The following is a 19,513-nucleotide window of genomic DNA, read 5'->3' on the forward strand; positions in this document are numbered from 1 at the left end:
AAAAAACACAACCAAACCAAGCAAGGAAAGTGGTGAAAGCCACCGGGCAGGAGGAGGGACGAGAGCCGGGGGTGAGGTGGCGGTGCCAGCGCCGGCCCGGGGGGCTGTGACAGCACACTGCAAAGTGTTCTGTGAAAAAAACAACCAAACCCCACCCAATGACAACAACATCAAAAAACAAAGAGAAATCTCTCCAGCTCACACGAGCCTGAGCTCGCTCTCCGTTGCTTTCGTTCCAGTGTCTCGGGGGGAGTCACGGCCGAGCTGAGATTGGGGGGGTGGGGGTGGGAGTTTGCCCCATGGCTGTGATGGAGGGAGAAGGGGTGGGTGGGGAGTGGGGGATGTGGTGTGGGGTTTTTTTTGGGGTGGTGGTGGTGGGTTTTTTGCCAGGTGTCGCTTTACCCAGTGGCTCGGGGAGTGGGACGAAACAGGAAAAAGGGCTTCACTGAGAGGTTCAAATTAACAATTTCTTTGGACTTCGCTCACGGGCCCAATACATCACTATTGCAAGTTCTGTGTGTGCGATGGTGATAACACTATTGCAATTTAAAAGAAATTAGCAGGATCCACTATTGCGAGCTACAAATGCCCCCGACAAGTAGCAACACAAACCACAAGGGCGCTAGATATTAATGCCTTAGAAGAGTGCACCAGTCACAAACTCAATCGCATGCCCTATACCGTACGGATGTTTCTTAGTCACTTACCCTCTCTCTCTCAGGTGAGGTCGCTCCATCCCGGGGAAGTTACCCTGTACAGCGTCCTGGATGGGGGGGACGGATCTCCTAGGGGCCAGCTGTATCCTTGGAGGATTCCCCATTTGTCTCCCCAGACCCTGCGGTTTATATTTCCTGACTCGGTGAGGGTGCAGGATTATGCCCGAGTGGATTACACTGTCTGGGATATTTCCCTCTGGTGGTGCCATAGCGAAGTCTCTGTTGCCAATTTGTGATGTCCGGCGCTCAGCGTCACGGGAAGAGTGGTGGGATGGGACTCGGGGCATTTTGTTTGTTAAGGGCCATTTGGTTTTGGTTGTTCTGTGCCATCTGGAGATAAGCCCGGGCTGAGCTGTTTTGCAGCTCCCCCCACGTTCTCTCTGCACAGCCACGGCACGGCGGGGATGGAGCTGAGTGGGATGGCAGCTCCCTGCCTCTCACCTCTGGTGCTCTGAAACCGGCTTGGCTGGCTGCTCCCACACAGTGTGTTACTGGCTTGCCCAGCAGGTAAAGAACCCAGATTTGGGATGCCACTGGGGTGTCCGTAAGGGGTCCTGGGGGGGACTCTTGCAGGCCAGAGGGAGTCTGGGGCAGCCCTTCAAGGATCTGGGGGTCCCCTCTGGTGCCTCTGGGGAGGCTTTTGTGGCTGGAGAGGGCCCAGCTGGTTTCAAGAGGTGCTTCCTCCCTTTCTCCAGCCCACCCACCTCCCGACACCCCCACCCCCCCAGGTTGGTGGGTGCCAGCAGTGCCAGCCTGTCCCAACCCGGGCACTGAGGTGGGCACAGCCCCAGCCGCGGGATGGGAGGAGGAACCACAGCACCAGGGATAGAGACCAACATTTTATTTCTTTAACATTTCCCATGGGGGCACACCAGGGTTGCGCGGCTGCACCGCAGCTGGTGCCAGGAGGGACTCCAACGTCCCCCCCACAGCTCACCTGGCTCCGCTCGTGATGCTTTTGATGGGGCTCAGCGCGGTCTCTTCTGTGCTACGGACCAAGCGGCTCCAGGTAGGCGACTGCTGCACCGCACTGTGCCGCAGCGTGGGGTGGTGTGGGGGGCTGCGGCGCGGGGCTGGGAGCTGCTCCCGTCTCACCCAGCTCCCGGGGTCCTGCAGAAGGACTGGAAGAAGCCAAAGCAAGGGACGACGGACGCGAGAGCCCGCCCAGAGGAGCAGAGCAGTGAGTGGCCCTGGCACCGAGCACCATGCAAACAGCCCACACCCCACGGCAGCCCTGAGCCGGGGCTGTGCCGGGGGCTGCCGCCCGCTCACTCCGTCCCCTCCCTCAGCAGCTTCTCGGCTAGCAGATGAAGGATGGGAGCTCAAGTCGATGCAGGAGAAGCAGGGAGTGTGTGGGAGACCCCCAGATCCTGCCCCAGACCCTCAGCCCGTGCCCTGCCCTGCCTGCGCTGGGCAGCCCTGCCCGCCTGCTGAGGAGGGGGTGCTGCCCGCGGGCTCCAGCGGAGGAGACGGGGTGCAGCGGGCTCTCTTCTCTCTCCTCCTCTGCAGGGCAACTGAGGAGGCAGCGAGGAGGCAGCACCGGGCCCCACAGGACCCACTGGGCTCCTTGCCAACCATATACCATCCGAGCAGAGATGCCTCTCTCTACCCCCTGTCCCCCCCAAGCCTCCAGGTCCCCCTGCCCTCCTCTCCCGCCTATAGGTCCTAGCAGTGGGGACAGCTCCTTCTGGTCCAGGCACCCCCCGGGCTCCTGGGCCCCCCGAGGGCCACCGCAAGAGCCCCTGCAGCCTGTGCTCGCTGGCCAACTCGGAGGACTGCAGCAGCCTGTTGAGGAGCAGCTCCTCTTCCCAGAGCTCCCTCTACCACTTCCTGGAGCCCTGGCCCAGTGCAGCAACAGAGCCAGTGGTGCTCACACACTCAGGACAACCCCGCTCTCCCATGGCTGCTGGTGGGGCAGTGGGGAAACTGGGGCTGGTCCTCAGCCAGGAGCCTCCACAGGAGCTGCCAGCAGGGACCGAGAAAGAGTGGGTTCCCCAGCAGGGGATGGACAGGACACAGAGGCCCACGGACGAGCAACTGTCCCACGGAAGGCCCCCAGCCATGGACATGGACAAGGTGGAGCGGGTGCGGGAGACCACCTGCGCTTTCCAGGCCTTGAAGGCAAAGACAGAGGAGTCCTGCAAGACCACGGGCAGGGAGTGTGGCCAGGCAGACCCAGGGCTGTGCAGGGCAGGAAGATGCCCACGGCAGGGCTGCGCCTGGCTGTGGGGCTACCCGAAGGGCTGGTGGAGATGCCACTAGCCGTGTCTGCTTCTGCCAGCCCTGCAAGTGGTGACAGCGCCAGGCCCAGAAGACCAACAGTGCCCCGAATACTGAGCGGCTGTGGGGTGTGGGGCCGGGAACCCCTCTGGGGTACCCCCTATGTGAAACGTTAAAGAAATAAAATGTTTGTCTCTAGCCCTCGTGCTGTCCTCCCTCCTCCCATCCCACCGCTGCGGGTGCTCCCCCGAGGGAGCAGGTGCAATCAGCAAGCACTGTGTGTTGAGCTCCCCTGCTCACAGCCATGCTCCGCCTGAAGGCGGCGAGGCAGGAGCAGTCCCCAGCCAACTTGGGTGCAAAAAGGTTCATCTGACTCAGCGGGTGAGGAAGGGCCCGTTTCAACTCCGTACCTTTGGTATTCTCAGGTCAGAGGATTTGATGGAGCCAACTGAGAGCGGCAGCATACGCTGTGGGGCTCTGAGCTGCTGCGTGGTGCCAGGTCTATCCAACGTCAGGCAGTACATTCACAGGAGACGTCACCGCTAACAACCCTTTTGAGGAAGTCGGTCCGTTTCTGTAGTCGTAGCCTGCCTGGAGAAACAGCCCCACGGAGCCAATAGTCTGCTGAGCAGCAAGGGAGCAGAGTCGCTGACTCTCAACCAAGGACTGAAACACAGCAACCCTCTCTACTGCCTTCCCCCTACGCCCGCTGCCTCCCACAGTTTAGAACCAGGGAATTCCAAGTGAGGGGACCCCTCCCCCACTCCCCCAAATCTGCCCAACATCCCCAAACCTCCCTCAAGACACGGGACTCCTCCCACACACCTCCACTCCCCACACCGACAACCTTCCCCCTCCCCCAACGCTCCAAAAAGCGGCAGTCCTTAGGGCAGACTCCTTAAGCTGACTCCACAGCTACGGCTCCCCGTCGGCTCTGGGGGAGACAAGGGGGCCCCGGGGCTCTCCGTGGGCTTTAAGGGGGTCCCAGGGCTGCCCACGGGCTCCCAGCAATGCCCGTGCCCACCACACACCCCCGCTTCAGGGGGCCCAGCGCTGACACCCCCCGACCCATCTCGGGGGTACCTGGGAGGACTCGGCCGTGGGCTGGAGGCGGGCGAAGGGGGCACGGCCGGGCTGACCTGCCGGGGGCGGGGGGGTGCTGAGAGCGGAGCCCAGAGCGGAGCCAAGCGCCCGGCCAGGCCGGCCCCGGGCACCCTGCGCTGCGGCCGGGGCTGCCGCCACCTGCGGGAAGCGAGCGGGGGGTGAGGGGGCGGCAGCGGGGGACGGGAGGGGCCTGAATCGGCCCTGTTTCCCCCGGGGACCCCCCACTCAGCTCTGCCCCCCCCAAACAGGCCCAGACCGCCCCCCGTGCCCCCCAGCCCGGTCCCGCCACCCCACAAACCCCCCGAACTGGCCCTGCACACCTCCGCGCCGCCGCCCGCCCGCCCTCCTCGGCTCCCGTCCCCCCGTCTCCCCCGGTACCGACCGTCGCAGCTCCCGCCCGACGCCGTACACCGGAAGTGCTCCCCCTCACGTCCGCCCACCCGCGCATGTGCCGAGGCGAAAACCCGGGCCACGCCCCCCTGCGTCGCCGCGGCAAACGCGAGCGAGGGGGCGGGGCCGCGCCGAGGAGAACGAGCCCCGCACCACAGCTTCTCTCCGCGTCGGGTAATGCGAGTACGAAACCAGCCCAGCCTTCCCCAAAAAGAGCCGGACATCCGCCTGCAGAGCTCCGCCAGCCCCTCCGACGGACATCACGGGGATGGGGGGGAAGAAAACAACCAGAAAGGTACTGAAAATAACGTGGAGGCGGTGCTTAGAGATCCTTCCGAGAGGCAAAACCCGGCCTTTGTTCTCATTTTTGAACACGGGGTTTCGCAGTGCTTCGCGGGCAGTGGTTATCCAGGGGCATCAGCTATCCCGGGAAGCGAAAGTTCCCATCCCATGTGGAAAAAATCCACTCACATGAATAATTTAGACAAAACCAGCTCTCAAAAGGACAAGAGCCGCGTTTGGTCACCTTTTCCTTGAAGCTTCGCGAAAACTGTATACTCAGATTGGCCCTTTCCTGCAGTTCTTTCCCAGAGTTTTGCCCCCAAACCCACGCTTCTAGCCCCGCTCCCCAAGCCCTCCCTCAGGGCCCACCACCTTTCCCCAGCCCAGCCTGTCCTTAAAGCTTTTCTTTCCACACACAGCCCTTTCCACTCACCTCCCTCCGGGGCCTCCTCTCTCACAGGCACCTCACAGCCCTGCAAACCTCCCTCTCCCGAAAACCCATTCCCCCCTCACTCCCCCCTCACGCAACACCTCTTCCCCTCACACACTCGCTCCCACACCCCCCACCATCCTCTCTTCCTCTCTCCTCCCCTCCCCTCCCCCCATCTTTCGCCCCCCCTTCCCCTCTCCTCCCATTCAAAATGCCGCCGCCCTTCCCTCCCCCTCTCGCCTTTTCCTGCCTCAGCCCCCGCCCCCCGCTCAGGTGACACCGCACACAGCCGCCATGAGGCGCGGCGGGGAGGGCCGGGGCTGTGAGAGGCGATGGCGGGGAGGGAATTTTCCTCTTTTTTCCTCTTCTTTTCATCTCCTCAGGCTTCGGGCAGCCCCGCGTGGGCGGCTGGAGATCCCCCCCTCCCCTTCCAGGAGTGGCCCCGGCCCTGGGGCGGCCCCCGCCTCCCTCCTCCCCACAGGCTCTTCTCAGGGAGAGCCCCCAAATCTGTCCCCCGGGCGGCCCCACAGCCTCCTGTGAGGCTGGAAGCAGCGGTTCCCTCGGGGAGAGTCTCCAAACCCGTTCCCGGGGTGTCCCCACAGCCTCCTGCGTGGCTGGGAATGGGGTTTCCCTCAGGGAGAGGCCCCAAATCCATCTCTGTCGTTGCCCTACAGCCTCCTGCATGGCTGGGAGCAGTGTTTCCCTCAGGGAGAGCCCCCAAATCTGTCCCCCGGGCGGCCCCACAGCCTCCTGTGTGTCCGGGAATGGGGTTTCCTTCAGGGAGAGTCTCCAAACCTATTCCCGGGGTGTCCCCACAGCCTCTTGCGTGGCCGGGAATGGGGTTTCCCTCAGGGAGAGCCCCCAAATCCATCCCCAGGGTGGTCCTGCAGCCTCCTGTGTGGCCAGGAATGGCGTTTCCCCTATGGATGGAGCCCTCTCCTTCCCCCGACTCCACTCCTGGGCAGCCTTTTCCTCCCTCCCACCTTCTCCCCACAGCCTCTTCCAGGGCTGGAAAAACACTCCTGCCCTTTCTCTTCCTGCGGGATTTGAGAAGAAGAGCCCCCCGTCTGCCCAGCCCACACGTGGGGTCTGGGCAGCTCCACGCCTTGTGTTTGAACCGGGAATTGGGATATTTCAGTTTTCTTCTGCGATCAGGCCTGGTTGTGAAAGGGCCAGTTGTAGTGGTTAGGCTTTGGTGGGTGAGTAACAGCAAATCTTATTGAACTTTTCCTTTTTTTTAGATTTTGTGTAGGGGGCTTGTTGTCCTCACGCCCTCGAGTTCTGCTCCAGGTCAAGCGAAGCCCCATGGAACTGGCCCTAAGGGCAACGGCGGCCATGGACCAGCGCCCCTTCGGCATCGAGGAAGTGGTTTATTTCAAGGTGAATCTCCCTGTTTTTTTGGTTTTGTTTTGTTTTTTTTTTTTTTCAAAAGTAGGGGGCTGGTTTGTAACGAGGCTTAAAACCCCGGGTTGTGCTTAAACGTGGGGCTGATTTCAACCTCAGGGGCTGCGACTCCGTCCAGCTCTGACTCACAGCCCTGGCAGCACCGTCAGCGTGCCGGGCTCGGCGTTCTCTTGTATTTTGAAGGGTTTCTTACGGATCGGCAGCAGCCGGGGATATTTAGCAGCTGTGTATTGGTGGTGGAATCCGTGTGGTGAAAAGATCTTTGGGGTAAAGAGGTGACTAGGTGGGGTTTTTTTTGCACCTTGAGAATGTTTCTTGTTGCCTTGTACCTGTAAAAAGACGTTCAAATCGTTAGGGCTGAAGAAGATGGTAACAATCATAACCCCTCTGTTTCACAGGAATTTCACTTCTGTCCTATTTTCATAAAATTACCCCCAACACAGGAATATGTTTTGTGGATGGTTTGTTTTTTTCTTTTATGAGAGTCCTTTCAGCCTGCTCTCCAGGTGGAAATGGGCAATGCAAAGGCATTACAATGATAGATTTGCTAAATATGTTGCCAAGGTCTATATTAGTGGCTTTCCCTGAAGCGGGGAAAAGACGTCCTGTTCAATTCTATTTTGCATTTGAAAGTCTCTGTGAAATGGATTAAGCAGAGAGGGCTTCTTTTTGTGGGTCTGCCCTTGGAAGGAGAGCGCCTTTAGGAAAAGGCTTTTCTGGAGGGGACAGAGAACTTAATTGCTGATGGCTATAAAAGCGCACCCTGTTTGGGTGGCCTGAAAACAAAACCCATGAAAATCCATGACTGAAAAATGAGACTTTCTCCTAATGATTGGGGCTGGTGTTTTTACTGATTCACCAATTAGTAACGGCTCGTTCCTTACGCATGGTCCTTACTTGTAGCTGGGGACCCTTGAATTGTTTCCCAAAGCCTAATCCAGCGGGAAGTGCTGAGGTTGTCAGATTGCTGCAGATCAAATACCAGGTCAAATCGCTGCAGATCAAATAAAAGAGAGCGGTTTGGAGTTGTCTTGTTCCCTCTGTCTTTTCCCAAAAAGAGGGGTGGAAAAATGGTAAAATTTGTTACGTTGAAGGTCGGTGATAATCCAAAAGTGCAGAGCGAGCTGGGTGCCCATGGAAGGGGAACCACACTCTCAAGTGGCAATACTTGGGGTCTCGTTGCCTGTGGGAGGGAAAGGGACGTCAAGAGTCAACCTAAAGGAACTTCTCACCTTCAGAGATCGGGCTCTGGAGGTGACGGTTAATTGAGGGGAGTTGTGGAAGCGTGCCTTACTGAGCAACATGCTGCTGCTGGCCCGAGACTAAATGTCTCCAAAGTTTGGGGTTGGTTTAAGTGCTTTTTGGTTATTAGCTGGATGTCACTCTTACAAGCACCTCTTGCCCTGTCTGGAGGGGTTTGCTGCTGCCTCCTGCATTGGGCCGAGGGGACCGGCAGCCCTCAGGGCAGGGTATTTCTCAAGTGCAGAGGTTAAACCTGGTGCGTGCTGCTTAAAAACTGCTCTGGGTGTTAGTGCAGCGGTCACGGTGAGAAATGTGTTGGCTTAGGGGAGCCTGAGATTTGCATTCCTCTTAACTGCGGGGGATTTTGGGGAGCCTGGGTGGTACAATCCCCTTCCTGCTCCCAGATTCCTGTCACTGACCCGGCAGTGGGGTGTTAGCAGAGCTGATGCCCGCAGCGGCTGAGGGTCGGCATGATCCCGGCATCGCTGGAGCTCTGGAGCCAAGGAATGGGAGCGTGGCCCATTTGCATCACAGCTTGTGAGGGAAATAGTGTGGTTTGATATAGCCGGGGTGCGTAAACGGGGATTCCTCTGTGCACATGTGCTTACACGGTGCACGCATGTGTGTTACTGGGAGTGTTTCTTAATGGTTTCGAAGCTTTATGAGGTTGGTTAATGAGCGTTGCTTTGCTGTGCAAGTGCAAAGTGTTATTTTCATGGAGAAACCAGCTCAGATGTTCCGTTTGTTTTTCTGTTTTTAAAGGCAGAATGCCTATTTTAAAGCTTTCCTTGCAGGCAGAATAACATCTGTTTTTGAGGATTGTTTCTTTCCCTGCAGGGTGGAAAAATCTACAGCCTCGCTAAGGCCGCTAACATGGCCTTTTCATTTGCCTAGCTTTTGGTTGTATGAATTAATGGGTGTTTCAATGGGAACCACAAGACCTAATTTCTCAGTTGCCATCTTAAAAATTGTGCAGGGACAGAAGTGGGACAGGGAGGTGACCAGAGTGAAACGCTGAAGGCTGTTGAAGCTGGAATAAGGAACGGTGGGGCTTGTTCTGGTCACACACTATGACAATAAAAGGCCACAAGTTCCTCGTGGAGGTAAAGAACCGACAATCTGGGAGGGCGTTCAGGGTCTTGCCTGGCCGAAGGGTTTCCAGGGAAATACGGGGGTCACTCTCCATCTCATTCCTGGTGAGCTGCCTGCCTGTTAAGACCGTTACTGCATTATAACCACAGAGGCAGGCCCTGAGTTTAGGTTTGGGAAGCCATTAGCTAATTTTGTAGTTAATGCTTTTTTTTTTTTAGACTGAGTCTGTGACTCGGATCTCTCTGCTGCGGATGAGACACGTCCTTCCCTCTGCTTTGGCAATGGCCGCTTTCCTTGGGCGCAGGGACCGCACACCCCTGTGGTCCTTTCTCTGGAAGTAAATTGTGGCTGTGCCACCTTCCTGCCCGGCCTGGGGACCTTGTCCTTTACTGAGTGAGAAAGCAAGTTTTTCCCTGGAAGGAAAAAGAGATTTAAAAATCTCTGTCCTTCTGTGCAGCACTGCCATCCCAATGCGGCCTCGGGAGAGGCACCTTTCCTCCAGCGCTGGAACCATGGCAGGGAAGGGACCTGCTATATTGTTAGATGGATGAATTTTATTGTTCTTTGGCAAGAAATGAATGTGGTGACAATCGTTACCCGGTCCAGCCGGCCCTGGTGGTCAGCCCCCTCCTCCCTTTCCCTGTGGGAAGGCTCCGAGGATCTCCCGGGCTATAGGAACAGGGAGGCAGTAAGGATGCTGTGCTGGGAAGCTTTGACTGCCTTTGCTGTCTTCCTCCTGCGGATGGAGAGATGGATCCGCAGCACTTTGGAGCTCACCTTCCCCAAACTCTGAGTTTGCCATTTGTTATCCACAAATGATGCGATTTTCTGTGCAGGAAACGGGATTTTTCAGAAATTCCAGCACGGTATGGGAAGAAAACACTCCTGGAACTTTTAATGCAGGTCATTCCTTTTTGGTGTCACAATTAAAAAGCGACGTCTGTAACTTTGAAACAAATATTTGTACGTATTTGTCAATGGGTGCAATTCACGTAGCTGCTGGAAGGAGAATGGATCTTAACCACCTCTCTTATTTCAGGCTGTATCGTGATAACGCCTGGGATTGATGTCCCGCTGGAGATTTTTCTCCAGTTCCCATCTTTTGCGGCTAATTGAGCAGCAGAGATTTCCCAGCTAGACAGGCAGTGAGCTCTACGGAGGGAATGCAAGCGCGGATCCAACGTTGACAGTAATTAAACTATGTTGTTCAGAGGTTCCTACCTTTTAATGAAAGTCTGGAAAAGTGAAAAAGGATGTGCCTTTCTCCTTTGGGATTGCTTTTGTGGCAGCGGGGATGGAAACAGTCCACCGGGCTTTTGCTCCACTCCTGGCTTTGGCTTGGAAAAAGCCCGAAACGGCGCAATCCCTGAGGTGACTACTGTGACCCAGGTGAGGGGCAGCTGTGCCAGGAGATCCGGAGGGTCCATCTCCACACCTTCTGTGTGCAGTGAGAGATTTCCCCGAAAAGAGGGAAATTCTGGGAGAATGGGGAGTGGTGTGCAATGATGAGGGCGGCGAGGAAGGCTAAAGGATGGTCTTGATGATTTTTACCGTGAGCGGATTTTTTCATATATCTTTTGGGCAGAATGGCCGGGGACTTTGTGTTTAGGCCAATGAAGGTCAACTCTAAAATCTGCATTGGGCCATGAGCTCCGGCCCAGGGGTCAGAATAACCGCAAACTCTGGGAAAAGAGGGCTGAGGAGCGGGTGCATGGTTGGTTTGGCGCCGGGGCTCTGCCAGCCCTCACTGTTGCCGTTGACCTTCTCCCCGTGGCTCGGCCACTTTTCCCACTGCCCTACAGCACTGCAGAGGGTAATGGAGGGTTATTTTTGGCTGGAGTATACCCCTGTGCTGGCCAGAAATGGCCAGAGCTAGCCCAGGCTGGGCTTGCCACTCAGGCTGACCTCATGATGCCGGTTGCCGGCCTCCCGCCTTCTGCACAACATTCCGACGGTGGTCTTGGCCCGCCGTCGCAGCTCTTCTGCTGCTGGCTGTCGGTCTCAGAGTGAACCTCGCCAGTTTGCTCAGCGTTTGAGGAAGGAAGCGGCAATTTTCTTGCCCGATGGGGCGCAAAAGGGCTCACGTGGTGGAACGGTAATGCTGTTGGTGGCGAGAAGGGGCTGTGGGAGTTGTTAGAGGGCAGTTGGTGATGCTGTGCTGGGAAATAACTGCCGTACCTGACACGTCCCCTCCTTCAAAGCGGGTGCGTGCTATCGTGCTGTTCCCAGCTCTCCTTCCTCACCTCCTCTGCCTTAACGATTTCAGACACGTCAACGTCGGCAGCGACTTTCAGGCAGAGATCCCAGACCTGCAGGACAGATCCCGGTTGGAGGAGGAGGAGGAGGGAGCGTCGCTGGTGTGGAAGCCCTGGGGAGACATCGCAATGAACCCGGAAACACAGGACAGAGGTTTCTCTTAATGTTTTTCTTGTCAGGTCCCCCCCGAGATACTAAGGGTCGAAAACTTTGCATTTTCACAGCAGCTGTTTGTCCGTTGGGACCCTCTCCCTCCTTTCCTTGACTGCCTTCGTGGCTGGTAGCACCCGAGGGTGCTCAGATCTGATGGGACAGTGAACAGATAACTGGTGGCACTCTCAGTCGCGTCCTCTGGGAGAGACGGTCAGGGGTGTTTGTAGCTGTCCCACCTCAACTGCAGCGACCTCGGTAGAGGGGAGATCTGTCTCTGGAGCTTCTGGTCCCAAAGCTGCTCTGAAGGCAGAGAGAGCGATAGTGGATAACCTGCCTTTTTTGCAGTGGCTTTTCTGGGTCTCCAGTCTGTGTGCTCTGTTTGCCCTCGGCCTTGTATCGTACCTTTTCCTCTTTCTTGATGGGAACTGACTTTCTGTTGGTTTTTGTTGCATTTCTAGTGACAAATCTGCTCAACTTCGCCTGCTCCAATGTGGTGCCAGGGGGAAGAGGCAACCTGGAGCACGCCTTGCACCGCCTGCATGAAGCCCTGGTAAGAAGCAGCTATTTTCGAATTCCTGCTGGAGTAGGACAGACTTAATTACTGGGGTGAGCTGGGAGTCGCTCCTGAGTTTTCTGTTCCGCAGGCTCGAATCCCTTTGCTAAAGGGGCAGAGTTCTTGCGTGCTGCCTGTTGGCCGCCGTCTGCATTAAGGTCTTGTGGGATGACAGACCCTGTGTATCAATAAGAGCTTGTTCTGTCTCTTGTCAATTCTGACAATTTGGAGAATAGAAGTCCTCCTACTCCTGCAGGCAGCTCTGCCTGCAGCAGGGACGAGCCCAGAAGGACTCCAGCAGCGAGCAGTGGCCGTTGGGGTGCCACAGCTTGGTCCCCGGAGATCTGCGCGGGTTCTGGTTTCTTAAAACACTTCAGTGTGGATTGAGGAAATATTCCCATCGACTGCCGTGGGCGGAGGTGACCCCGACGCGCTGTTGCTGAGCATCGACTGAGCACCGTCTTCCTACAGTGGGCTGAAGAGTTGAGGTCCCTCCTGAGGGGGAATCTAAGTCTTGTTCTCTGAACTCCTGCAGGAGGGTCTGGAGATGCTGCAGTCTGGGGCACCTCAGCGACCTGAATCCCATCCCCTGGCTGATTATCATTACGCAGGTAAACTGGAAGCAGAGCTTGTTGCTTCTCCAGGAATGCGAGCGGGTACTGCCGTTCCCTTTGTTCTGATTGAAAGAAGTGATTTTTAAAAACGTGCGAGCAACGGTTCATGTTCTTCGGGGCAGGGAAAATAGTTGTTTTAATCTGTTCCGGGGGTCTTTTGGCATGGGGAGTGCCTTGTCCCTGTGTTCCAGCCCACTGCTGTCCTGTACAGTGATGCCCCACGCTGCTGTACGCTCCTCCTTTTGCATGCCGGCTTCATGGCAGCTCTGCTGGCAGCCATAACTGCTCGTGCTAACGAACTCCCTGCAGCATTGGCTAATCACTTTCCACAGGAGGAGAGATGTGGATGTGTGATGAATAACTTGTGCGGATTTCAGGTAGGCTGCGAGTGGTCTAATCATTTGCACGTGGCTGTTTCTTCCCAGGCTCAGACACTTGGACGCCCCTGGAGGAGCAGTTGTTTAAAGAGGCTTTTTATGTGCATAAGAAGAATTTCCACCTGATCCAGAAGAAGGTAAAGCCGTTAGACCAAGGCGGGTTGCGGGTTGTTAGTGTGGAGGGGAGTTTTAACCCAGAAAAGTCATCTTTTGAACGGCGTGTCGGAATCCTGTCCTTGGGATGCAGCTTCATGCTAAAAAGACACCGGTACGAAACATAATTTTCCTAATGTGTAATTACCAAAGAAATTGAATCTCTCCGGTACAAAATATGGGAAATATTAAAAGAATAATGACACATTCCGCTGACCATCGGCACGAAACGTACAGTTCTGCCCTCCCAAGGCTTCTTTACGGCCCTTTCAGAAGAAGGGGGCTCGTTTTCGGCCTGATCTCACCTGTTCATTGTGCTGTGGGGACTGCAGACAGAGGGGGGGACAGACAAAGAGCACTGGATAGATTTGTTGTGGGTCTGTGCCTTCAGTGTTTTCCTGCAGTATTTCCCTCATCGATCGCTTCTGGTTTTTTCCTGACAGATTCAGACGAAGACCGTGGCCCAGTGTGTGGAATATTACTACACCTGGAAAAAACACGTCAGGTTTGGCGCCACCCGACCAGGACAGACAGCCAAAAGGCTCCAGCGAGGCACGGATGAGGTGGAGGCGGCTGAAGAGAAGGTAAGAGAACTGCCGGGGGTGGGTGCGAGATGCCCCATGGACACATTGTCTCGGGCTCTGGGAAACGATCCCCTTTGCATTAAACTTGCTTCTGATGATTTTCGGGGATGTTTCATGACGTCCCAGTGCTCCGTCACAGGAACTGCCGGTGATCCGCCTCTGTGTGGGTCTTGCCAAAATGTTCCTTGCCAGGAAGCAGAAATGTGGCTCACAGAAATACATATTATTTAGGGGTTTTTTTTGATGGCAGCCACTGGGTAAGCATGTCACTTCAGTTCTCTGTAATTCTACTGTTCTGCTGAGGACAGTAGAAATAATATGGTTTTTCTTTCACCATCTGTCTTTGCACCCCATCCTCCCCGTCGAATTTCAGCATTGTTTTGGCTGTTTTAGCGTTTGGAGGAGCTCAGCGGGGCAGGCTGGGGCTGATAGAAGGCGTTCCACCCAGCACACAAATAAACCCCTCACTGCCTGGGCCGTTTGGGGATGTTTCCAGCCAGTTTTTCGCTTTAGCTGTCCCCCTTGCTGAGGAGAAGGAGAAATGAGCACAAGCTGTCTGGTTTACAGGCTGGTTGCAGCCCAAAGAAGAGGCGCCGGCTTGGGCCCACCAAGAAGCAGAAGAGCAGCGAAAAGACGCCCCGTGGCACAGGCAGTCCCTCCCGCCATCCCGGGGACGCTCCGCGTGGGGCTGGGGGCGCAGGCGATGCAGCTGGGTTTCCCTGCGGGCAGTGTGGAAGGTGAGCTGCTCGCTTTTTCTTCTTGAAACTCACTGCTTTGGGCTCAAACAGATGGAAACTCTCCGAGATGGCTGGGGGGGAGCAGAACTAAGGGCAGCTGGAGGATTCCCACTGTCCCGCCGCCACCTGCTGCTTTTGTTGGACTTTTAGCTGAAACCGCTGTGTTTTCCTGTGCCTTTGAACGCCTCACGGTCTCTTCCCTGAGGTGTTGGGGCACCTGTCCCATGCCGCACATGGCCACGTGTTGTCACCACCATTTGTTTAATAGCCGCTTTTCCTCTGCGCCTGTTGGAGCAACGAACCTGTCGGGATTGTTCCTGCTCAGTTCCATCCTCCTCCCGTCTCCCCTGCACTCGGGGCTCCTCCGTCTCCCGCTGACTGCAGCCACAACGGTTTCTCTCTCTCTCTTTGAAGGCCCTTTCCTCCCATTACAGGCCTGGGGCGGTTCATCTCCTTGGGCGAGAATCCCAGCGTTTCTCCTTTGTTTGGCTGAGAAAAAGGTTCCACTGAAGTTCCTTCTTGCGGTTTGCGGCCCGAGGTCTCCCGCGCTGCAGTCGCTCGTGCCAAGCGACATTGCTCGTGCCACGCAGAGCCACTCGAGTTTCAGTCCGACCCGATTTTGATCCATCGTGATGTTAATTCTCCTATTTTAATCCCCAATGATCTGCCGTGTTTAACCAACGAGGTCCCACCCAGCCGGGGGTACCGGCAGAGACTGTGTGGCACCACGCAGCAAAACGCACAAGAAACTCACAAAATTAGAAGTAATGAAACGTCATCTAACAAATTTTTTTTTCTTAGAAAAGGAGTTAAAAATCCCCATTTGTTTTTTCCCTTCCAGGGTGTTTGGGACAGTCAACGGGAGGAACGCGCATGTGAAATACCATCGCCCACGGGAGGATCGGAAGGCCCTGGAGACGTCTTCAAAGGGCGGCGAAGCCGGCAGAAGCCCAGAGGGTGACCTCCTCCCGTTGGCAACTGGGCAACTGCCGGTGCAGCCCAGCAACCAGGTCCCTTTCCTCCACTAAGAAAACCCCAACCACCATCTCTCGCCTCCAGCAGCGCCTGAGCTCTGCGGAGGGTCCACCACCACGAGGTCACCCCCGCTCCAGAAAGACCCAGAAGATAAGAACAGCAGAGAATAAGGTATTGTATTTAATAGTGTTTCCCCCTTAGGTGATAGTGACGTGTAGATTTTCGGTCTTAGTTAGGCATCTTTTAGCTCTTAGTTTTAGGCTTTAGTGTTGTTCTGATAGGAGTAAGGTTTGTTGTTCTTCTGAGAGGAGTAAGGTTTTTTTTTATGTGTTCTCCTCAATTTATTAAATTGAGCTGTTGAACGTTCAAGTCCTGGGGCTGCTCTTGCTGGGTTTGAGCCAGAAATAATCGAAGCCGTCAAAACCCGTTCTGTGCGGTTGGTGGTGCGAAGCAAAGGAGAACCTGGGCCTGCGCCACACAGTGCTGTTCCCGGGTTGGTTTTCCCACTGGAGAGCGCAGCGGCACTGCCATGACAAAGCCGGCAGCAGGATTGGGGCGGGTGAAGGCATTGGATGTCTGCGAGGCCTCTTGGTTATTTGCCAGAGTCGGCGTTGGCCTTTCGTGCTGCGCTGTAGCGCCCATCGGTGTTTGTTTGCACAAATAACGCAGCGTTTGGCAGTGACAATGGTGGTTGGGTTAGTTCAGGGAATGACATCTAAAGAAGGGGGCTGGTCTCTGCTGGCGGTGTACCGGGAGGGAGAAAAGGTTTACTTTTTGTTGCCAGGCCACCTGATTTTCATGGCTTTGGTTTTTTTTTTTTTGGTTTTTTTTTTTTGGTTTGGTTTGGTTTTTTTTTTGTGTGGCTGAATATTCCCGCCCGGTTGAAGCAAATCTGTATTTTGGTTCTGTTTTGTCTTTAAAGTATTGATCTTCAGGTCTGGGCCATAGTAAACTTCTTTCCCCGAAGCGCCCGCTTTGCAGAGCGGGTACGAACATTCTCCTTTTGTTTCCCATCACTTGTATTTATAAAAATACTACCCTAAAAGTCAGAAGAGGCATTGGCGTGTTCACACCTCTTCCCTAAGCCTGCTCCTCACTGCCGGTGCTGCCCAAGCGATGCCAAAAAGGCGGGAGTTTGGGAAAAATACCCGGCACCCTATCTAACTGTGGTGTCCAAAACCCTGCGGGTCGATTTAACCCCCCACTGACCCAGGGAAGGGCTCCACGTGCCAGTTCCTGTTCCAAGTCTTGTTGCTGTTTCACATTGATTCTAAAAAATCAGAATGTGGATGCAAGAACAGAATTTGGACCAGATTCTCCGGCACCAGGACAGTGCACCGATGCTCCAGGGCGCTTTCCCCAGCAGCGAAGGCCTGGTCTGGCAGGAGGGCGGTGGCGGGGATGGCGAGGTACTGCCGGCTCAGCCGCCCCACGGCCGGGAAGCGATGCTCGTTCTTCTTCCACCAGCTGGTGCTGTGCTTGCAGAGGGGCTCCAGGATGTAGTTTTCCAGTTGCTGGTGGATCTCGGGCATGCTCTCCATCGGGTCCTACCCCAGAAGGATGTCGTAGCTACTCTGAGACGGGGCGCTGGCGCATGGGTCCTTGCGAGCAGGCAGCTGGCTGCCGGCATCTGCGCCCGTGGCTTTGGAATCTGAGTTTGGCACCCCAGACTGGGTGGCAGATGGGGACTGGTGGTTGCAAACCCACAACAGCGTGTTTCTCACTGGCTGGTGCAACTCGCTTCTCAGGCTGGGGCTGAGAAACTGCATCTCCTTGAAGCGCGGGTCCAAAACAGAGGCGATAACTGCTGGGCTTTCGAGCACTTTCTCGAATGCAGTTCCCTTCAGTTTGGAAGACGGCAGAACACGGAGAATGGCATTACACGCGATCTCCTCCTTGGTGTATTGATTGGACAGGGAATCAGTCAAAAGAGAAAATAAGAAAAATTAATTTGTTTTCTACTTGGATGGCAGAAATCTACGAGAGGCAATAGAAGTCGGATGGTTGAACAAAATCTTGCATGGCTTTGAGTTTGCCCTGAGCTGACAGCTGCAAAGCCTATTGTGAAACCTACTCATTTTTGTGATCGTAGTGATTTTTGTTTGTGTTTTGTTTGGATGTCTTAAGAGTATCGTTATCAAGCAATTATCTCCCCCCCAGCCCCGCCATGCCCACCAGCAGCAACGGGCCGATGGGATCCTCAGCTGTCAGGTGGGGGGCAGCGGCACCAGGGCAGGGAGGGCGATGCCTGGTACCCCCGGGCGGGCCATGCCGACGGTGTGGCTGGAGAATGCTCCATGGCTGCTCACTGCGGCATTTCTCATGGCTGGGGGGAAACACGTTGGGAGCAGGGGGTGGGGGTGAATGGGGGAGGCAAAGCATCTGCAAGGGGCTGTGAGGGCCATGGAAAGGGGAGTGAAGGGCATCTGCAAGGTTGGAGGGGGTAAGGAGGGTGGTAGGTGTCTAAAATAGGGTGCTGGGGGTGTGCAAGGAGGGGGGACAGCAGGCCGCTGAAAGGGGGTGTAAGGCATCAGCAAGGCATCTGCAAGGCAGAGGGGTGGGGGCTCAAAGGGGGAGGTGAGGGGTACCCAAGTTGGGTGCGGGAGGGATGTGAGGAGGGGAGGAAGGCACCTGGGCAATGCCTGTTGGGGGTCTCCCCACCAGACCCCCCCTCCTCCGCATCTCGATGTGACCCCCTGGTGATGCTGTGGCCCTTCAGAGCAGGGGGACAAAGGCCACTGTCCCCACAGAGCCCCATGCCACCCGGTCACCTCAGCTATTGTCCCACCGGGCGCTTGCACGGATGCGCCCGGTGTTGGGGTGCAGGCAGGAGGTGGCTGGGTGGTCCCCCCCTCTTTCTGCATCTCCTTGGCCCGGGGGAGGGCCTGTCCGCCCCCCCGCTGCACCCATGGGACCCAGCTGCAGGAGGTGCTCTCGGGGGCAAACGAGAGGTGGGGAATTAATTAATCTGCCCTGAAATTACAGCTCACGGGAAAGACTGAGAGGAATTTGCGTCTCTGCCAGCAAGGGAAGACGGTCATGTCCTGGTGATGCTCAGCTGTGACCTGCGTGTGTCCCCCCCTCACAGCCCCACTTTGGGGCTCTGGAGATGTGTCCTCTCCCGGGTCCAGTCCCCGTCACAGCCCAAATCCTGGCTCAGGAGCCGGAGGGGTCCCTGCAGGGGATGGTGCTGACCCCCACGATAGCAAAGGAGGGAGCCACAGGACCGGTGGCTTCGTCTGGGTAGGATGGAGATGGAGAGGGGCGAGGAGGGGGGTCTCCTGCTCCACCACTAGAGCAGCTCCCCCAGTTTGGCCCCTCATCCCCTTATAACACTGGGATCAGTGTTATTAATTACACTTTGCGCGAGATTAATTACATCAATCCTCCCTCCTGCTGCTGGTGGCCAGTCCAGCTTGCGAGTGACGGAATGAGGGGGCTGAGATGGGAAGTTTGCCTGCTCGTGCGATGCTTTTGGCCTCCCCTGGCACCGGGAGGACTCAAAGCCGGACCTGAACCTCTGCTTTGTGCTTTTCCTCATCCTCAATTACACCAAAGCTTCCCCAGGGAAAGATTTTTCTTTCTAACTGGAGGAGTTGCACTGAGACAGGTAAACTGAGGCAGGACAGTCAAAAATCCCTCTCTCTCCTGCTGGGACAAAAAAAACCCTGCAGCAAAATAATAATTTGGAGAAGTTTTCTTGAGATGGAACAACACCCTCTGCTCCGAAACTCAAAAGTGAGCTCGCCATCCCCTTTCCCAGCCCAGTTTCGATGATTTGATGTTTTCCAAGCGCCTGGCAGTGGCGGAGAAGGACAAAGAGGGAAGGCGAAGCGTCTGAGTGCTGGTAGCCATCCTGGGATGGGATAATTTGCTTTCTGGAGGCATCTCTCTGTCCTGCTCCGTCCCATCCCAAGCCCACACATCCACAGATCCCATAGACTTATTAAATCCTTAAATCCTCCAGCGATTTCCTCAATGAAATAACCTTTCTGAGTCCATTTGGGTGTCTTAATCGGGAAAAAGAGGGTTTTGAGTGGCACCGTTTCCTTCGGTGGCATCTCTGTGCGAGGTTTGCCGCGATTTCTGCTGCAACAACTGGGGAAGGGCGATGGGATTCTCGGAGTGTCTTGCCACGGACCCGCTTGGCTTCTTTCTCCTGTATTTGTGCCTGAAGCTTTAATACTAAATAATAAAAAAGCAGCAGAGATCTGAGCTTGGATCCCGATGG

General features: G+C 55.9%; 2 protein-coding genes across 2 annotated transcripts in view; one reads left to right on the forward strand and one right to left on the reverse strand.

Annotated features, from left to right (window-relative positions):
• LOC309685368 (electroneutral sodium bicarbonate exchanger 1-like) overlaps nt 1-7,434 on the reverse strand; it is a gene marked incomplete at both ends in the record, with an annotated part of 53,431 nt that extends 45,997 nt beyond the window's left edge. The window contains one exon of the mRNA XM_082501142.1: nt 7,406-7,434. Within this exon, the coding sequence (XP_082357268.1) occupies nt 7,406-7,434 (29 nt within the window). The remainder of the gene's footprint in view (nt 1-7,405) is intronic.
• Nucleotides 7,435-7,616: 182 nt separating this feature from the next.
• The window catches only part of LOC309685359 (electroneutral sodium bicarbonate exchanger 1-like), a gene marked incomplete at both ends in the record, with an annotated part of 29,013 nt that continues 17,116 nt past the window's right edge, over nt 7,617-19,513 (forward strand). Inside the window, one exon of the mRNA XM_082501135.1 lies at nt 7,617-7,640. Coding sequence (XP_082357261.1) covers nt 7,617-7,640 — 24 coding nt within the window. The remainder of the gene's footprint in view (nt 7,641-19,513) is intronic.

This window comes from Vanellus vanellus, assembly GCF_965231255.1.
Source record: "Vanellus vanellus genome assembly, contig: HAP1_SCAFFOLD_63, whole genome shotgun sequence".
NCBI classification, from domain to species: domain Eukaryota; kingdom Metazoa; phylum Chordata; class Aves; order Charadriiformes; family Charadriidae; genus Vanellus; species Vanellus vanellus.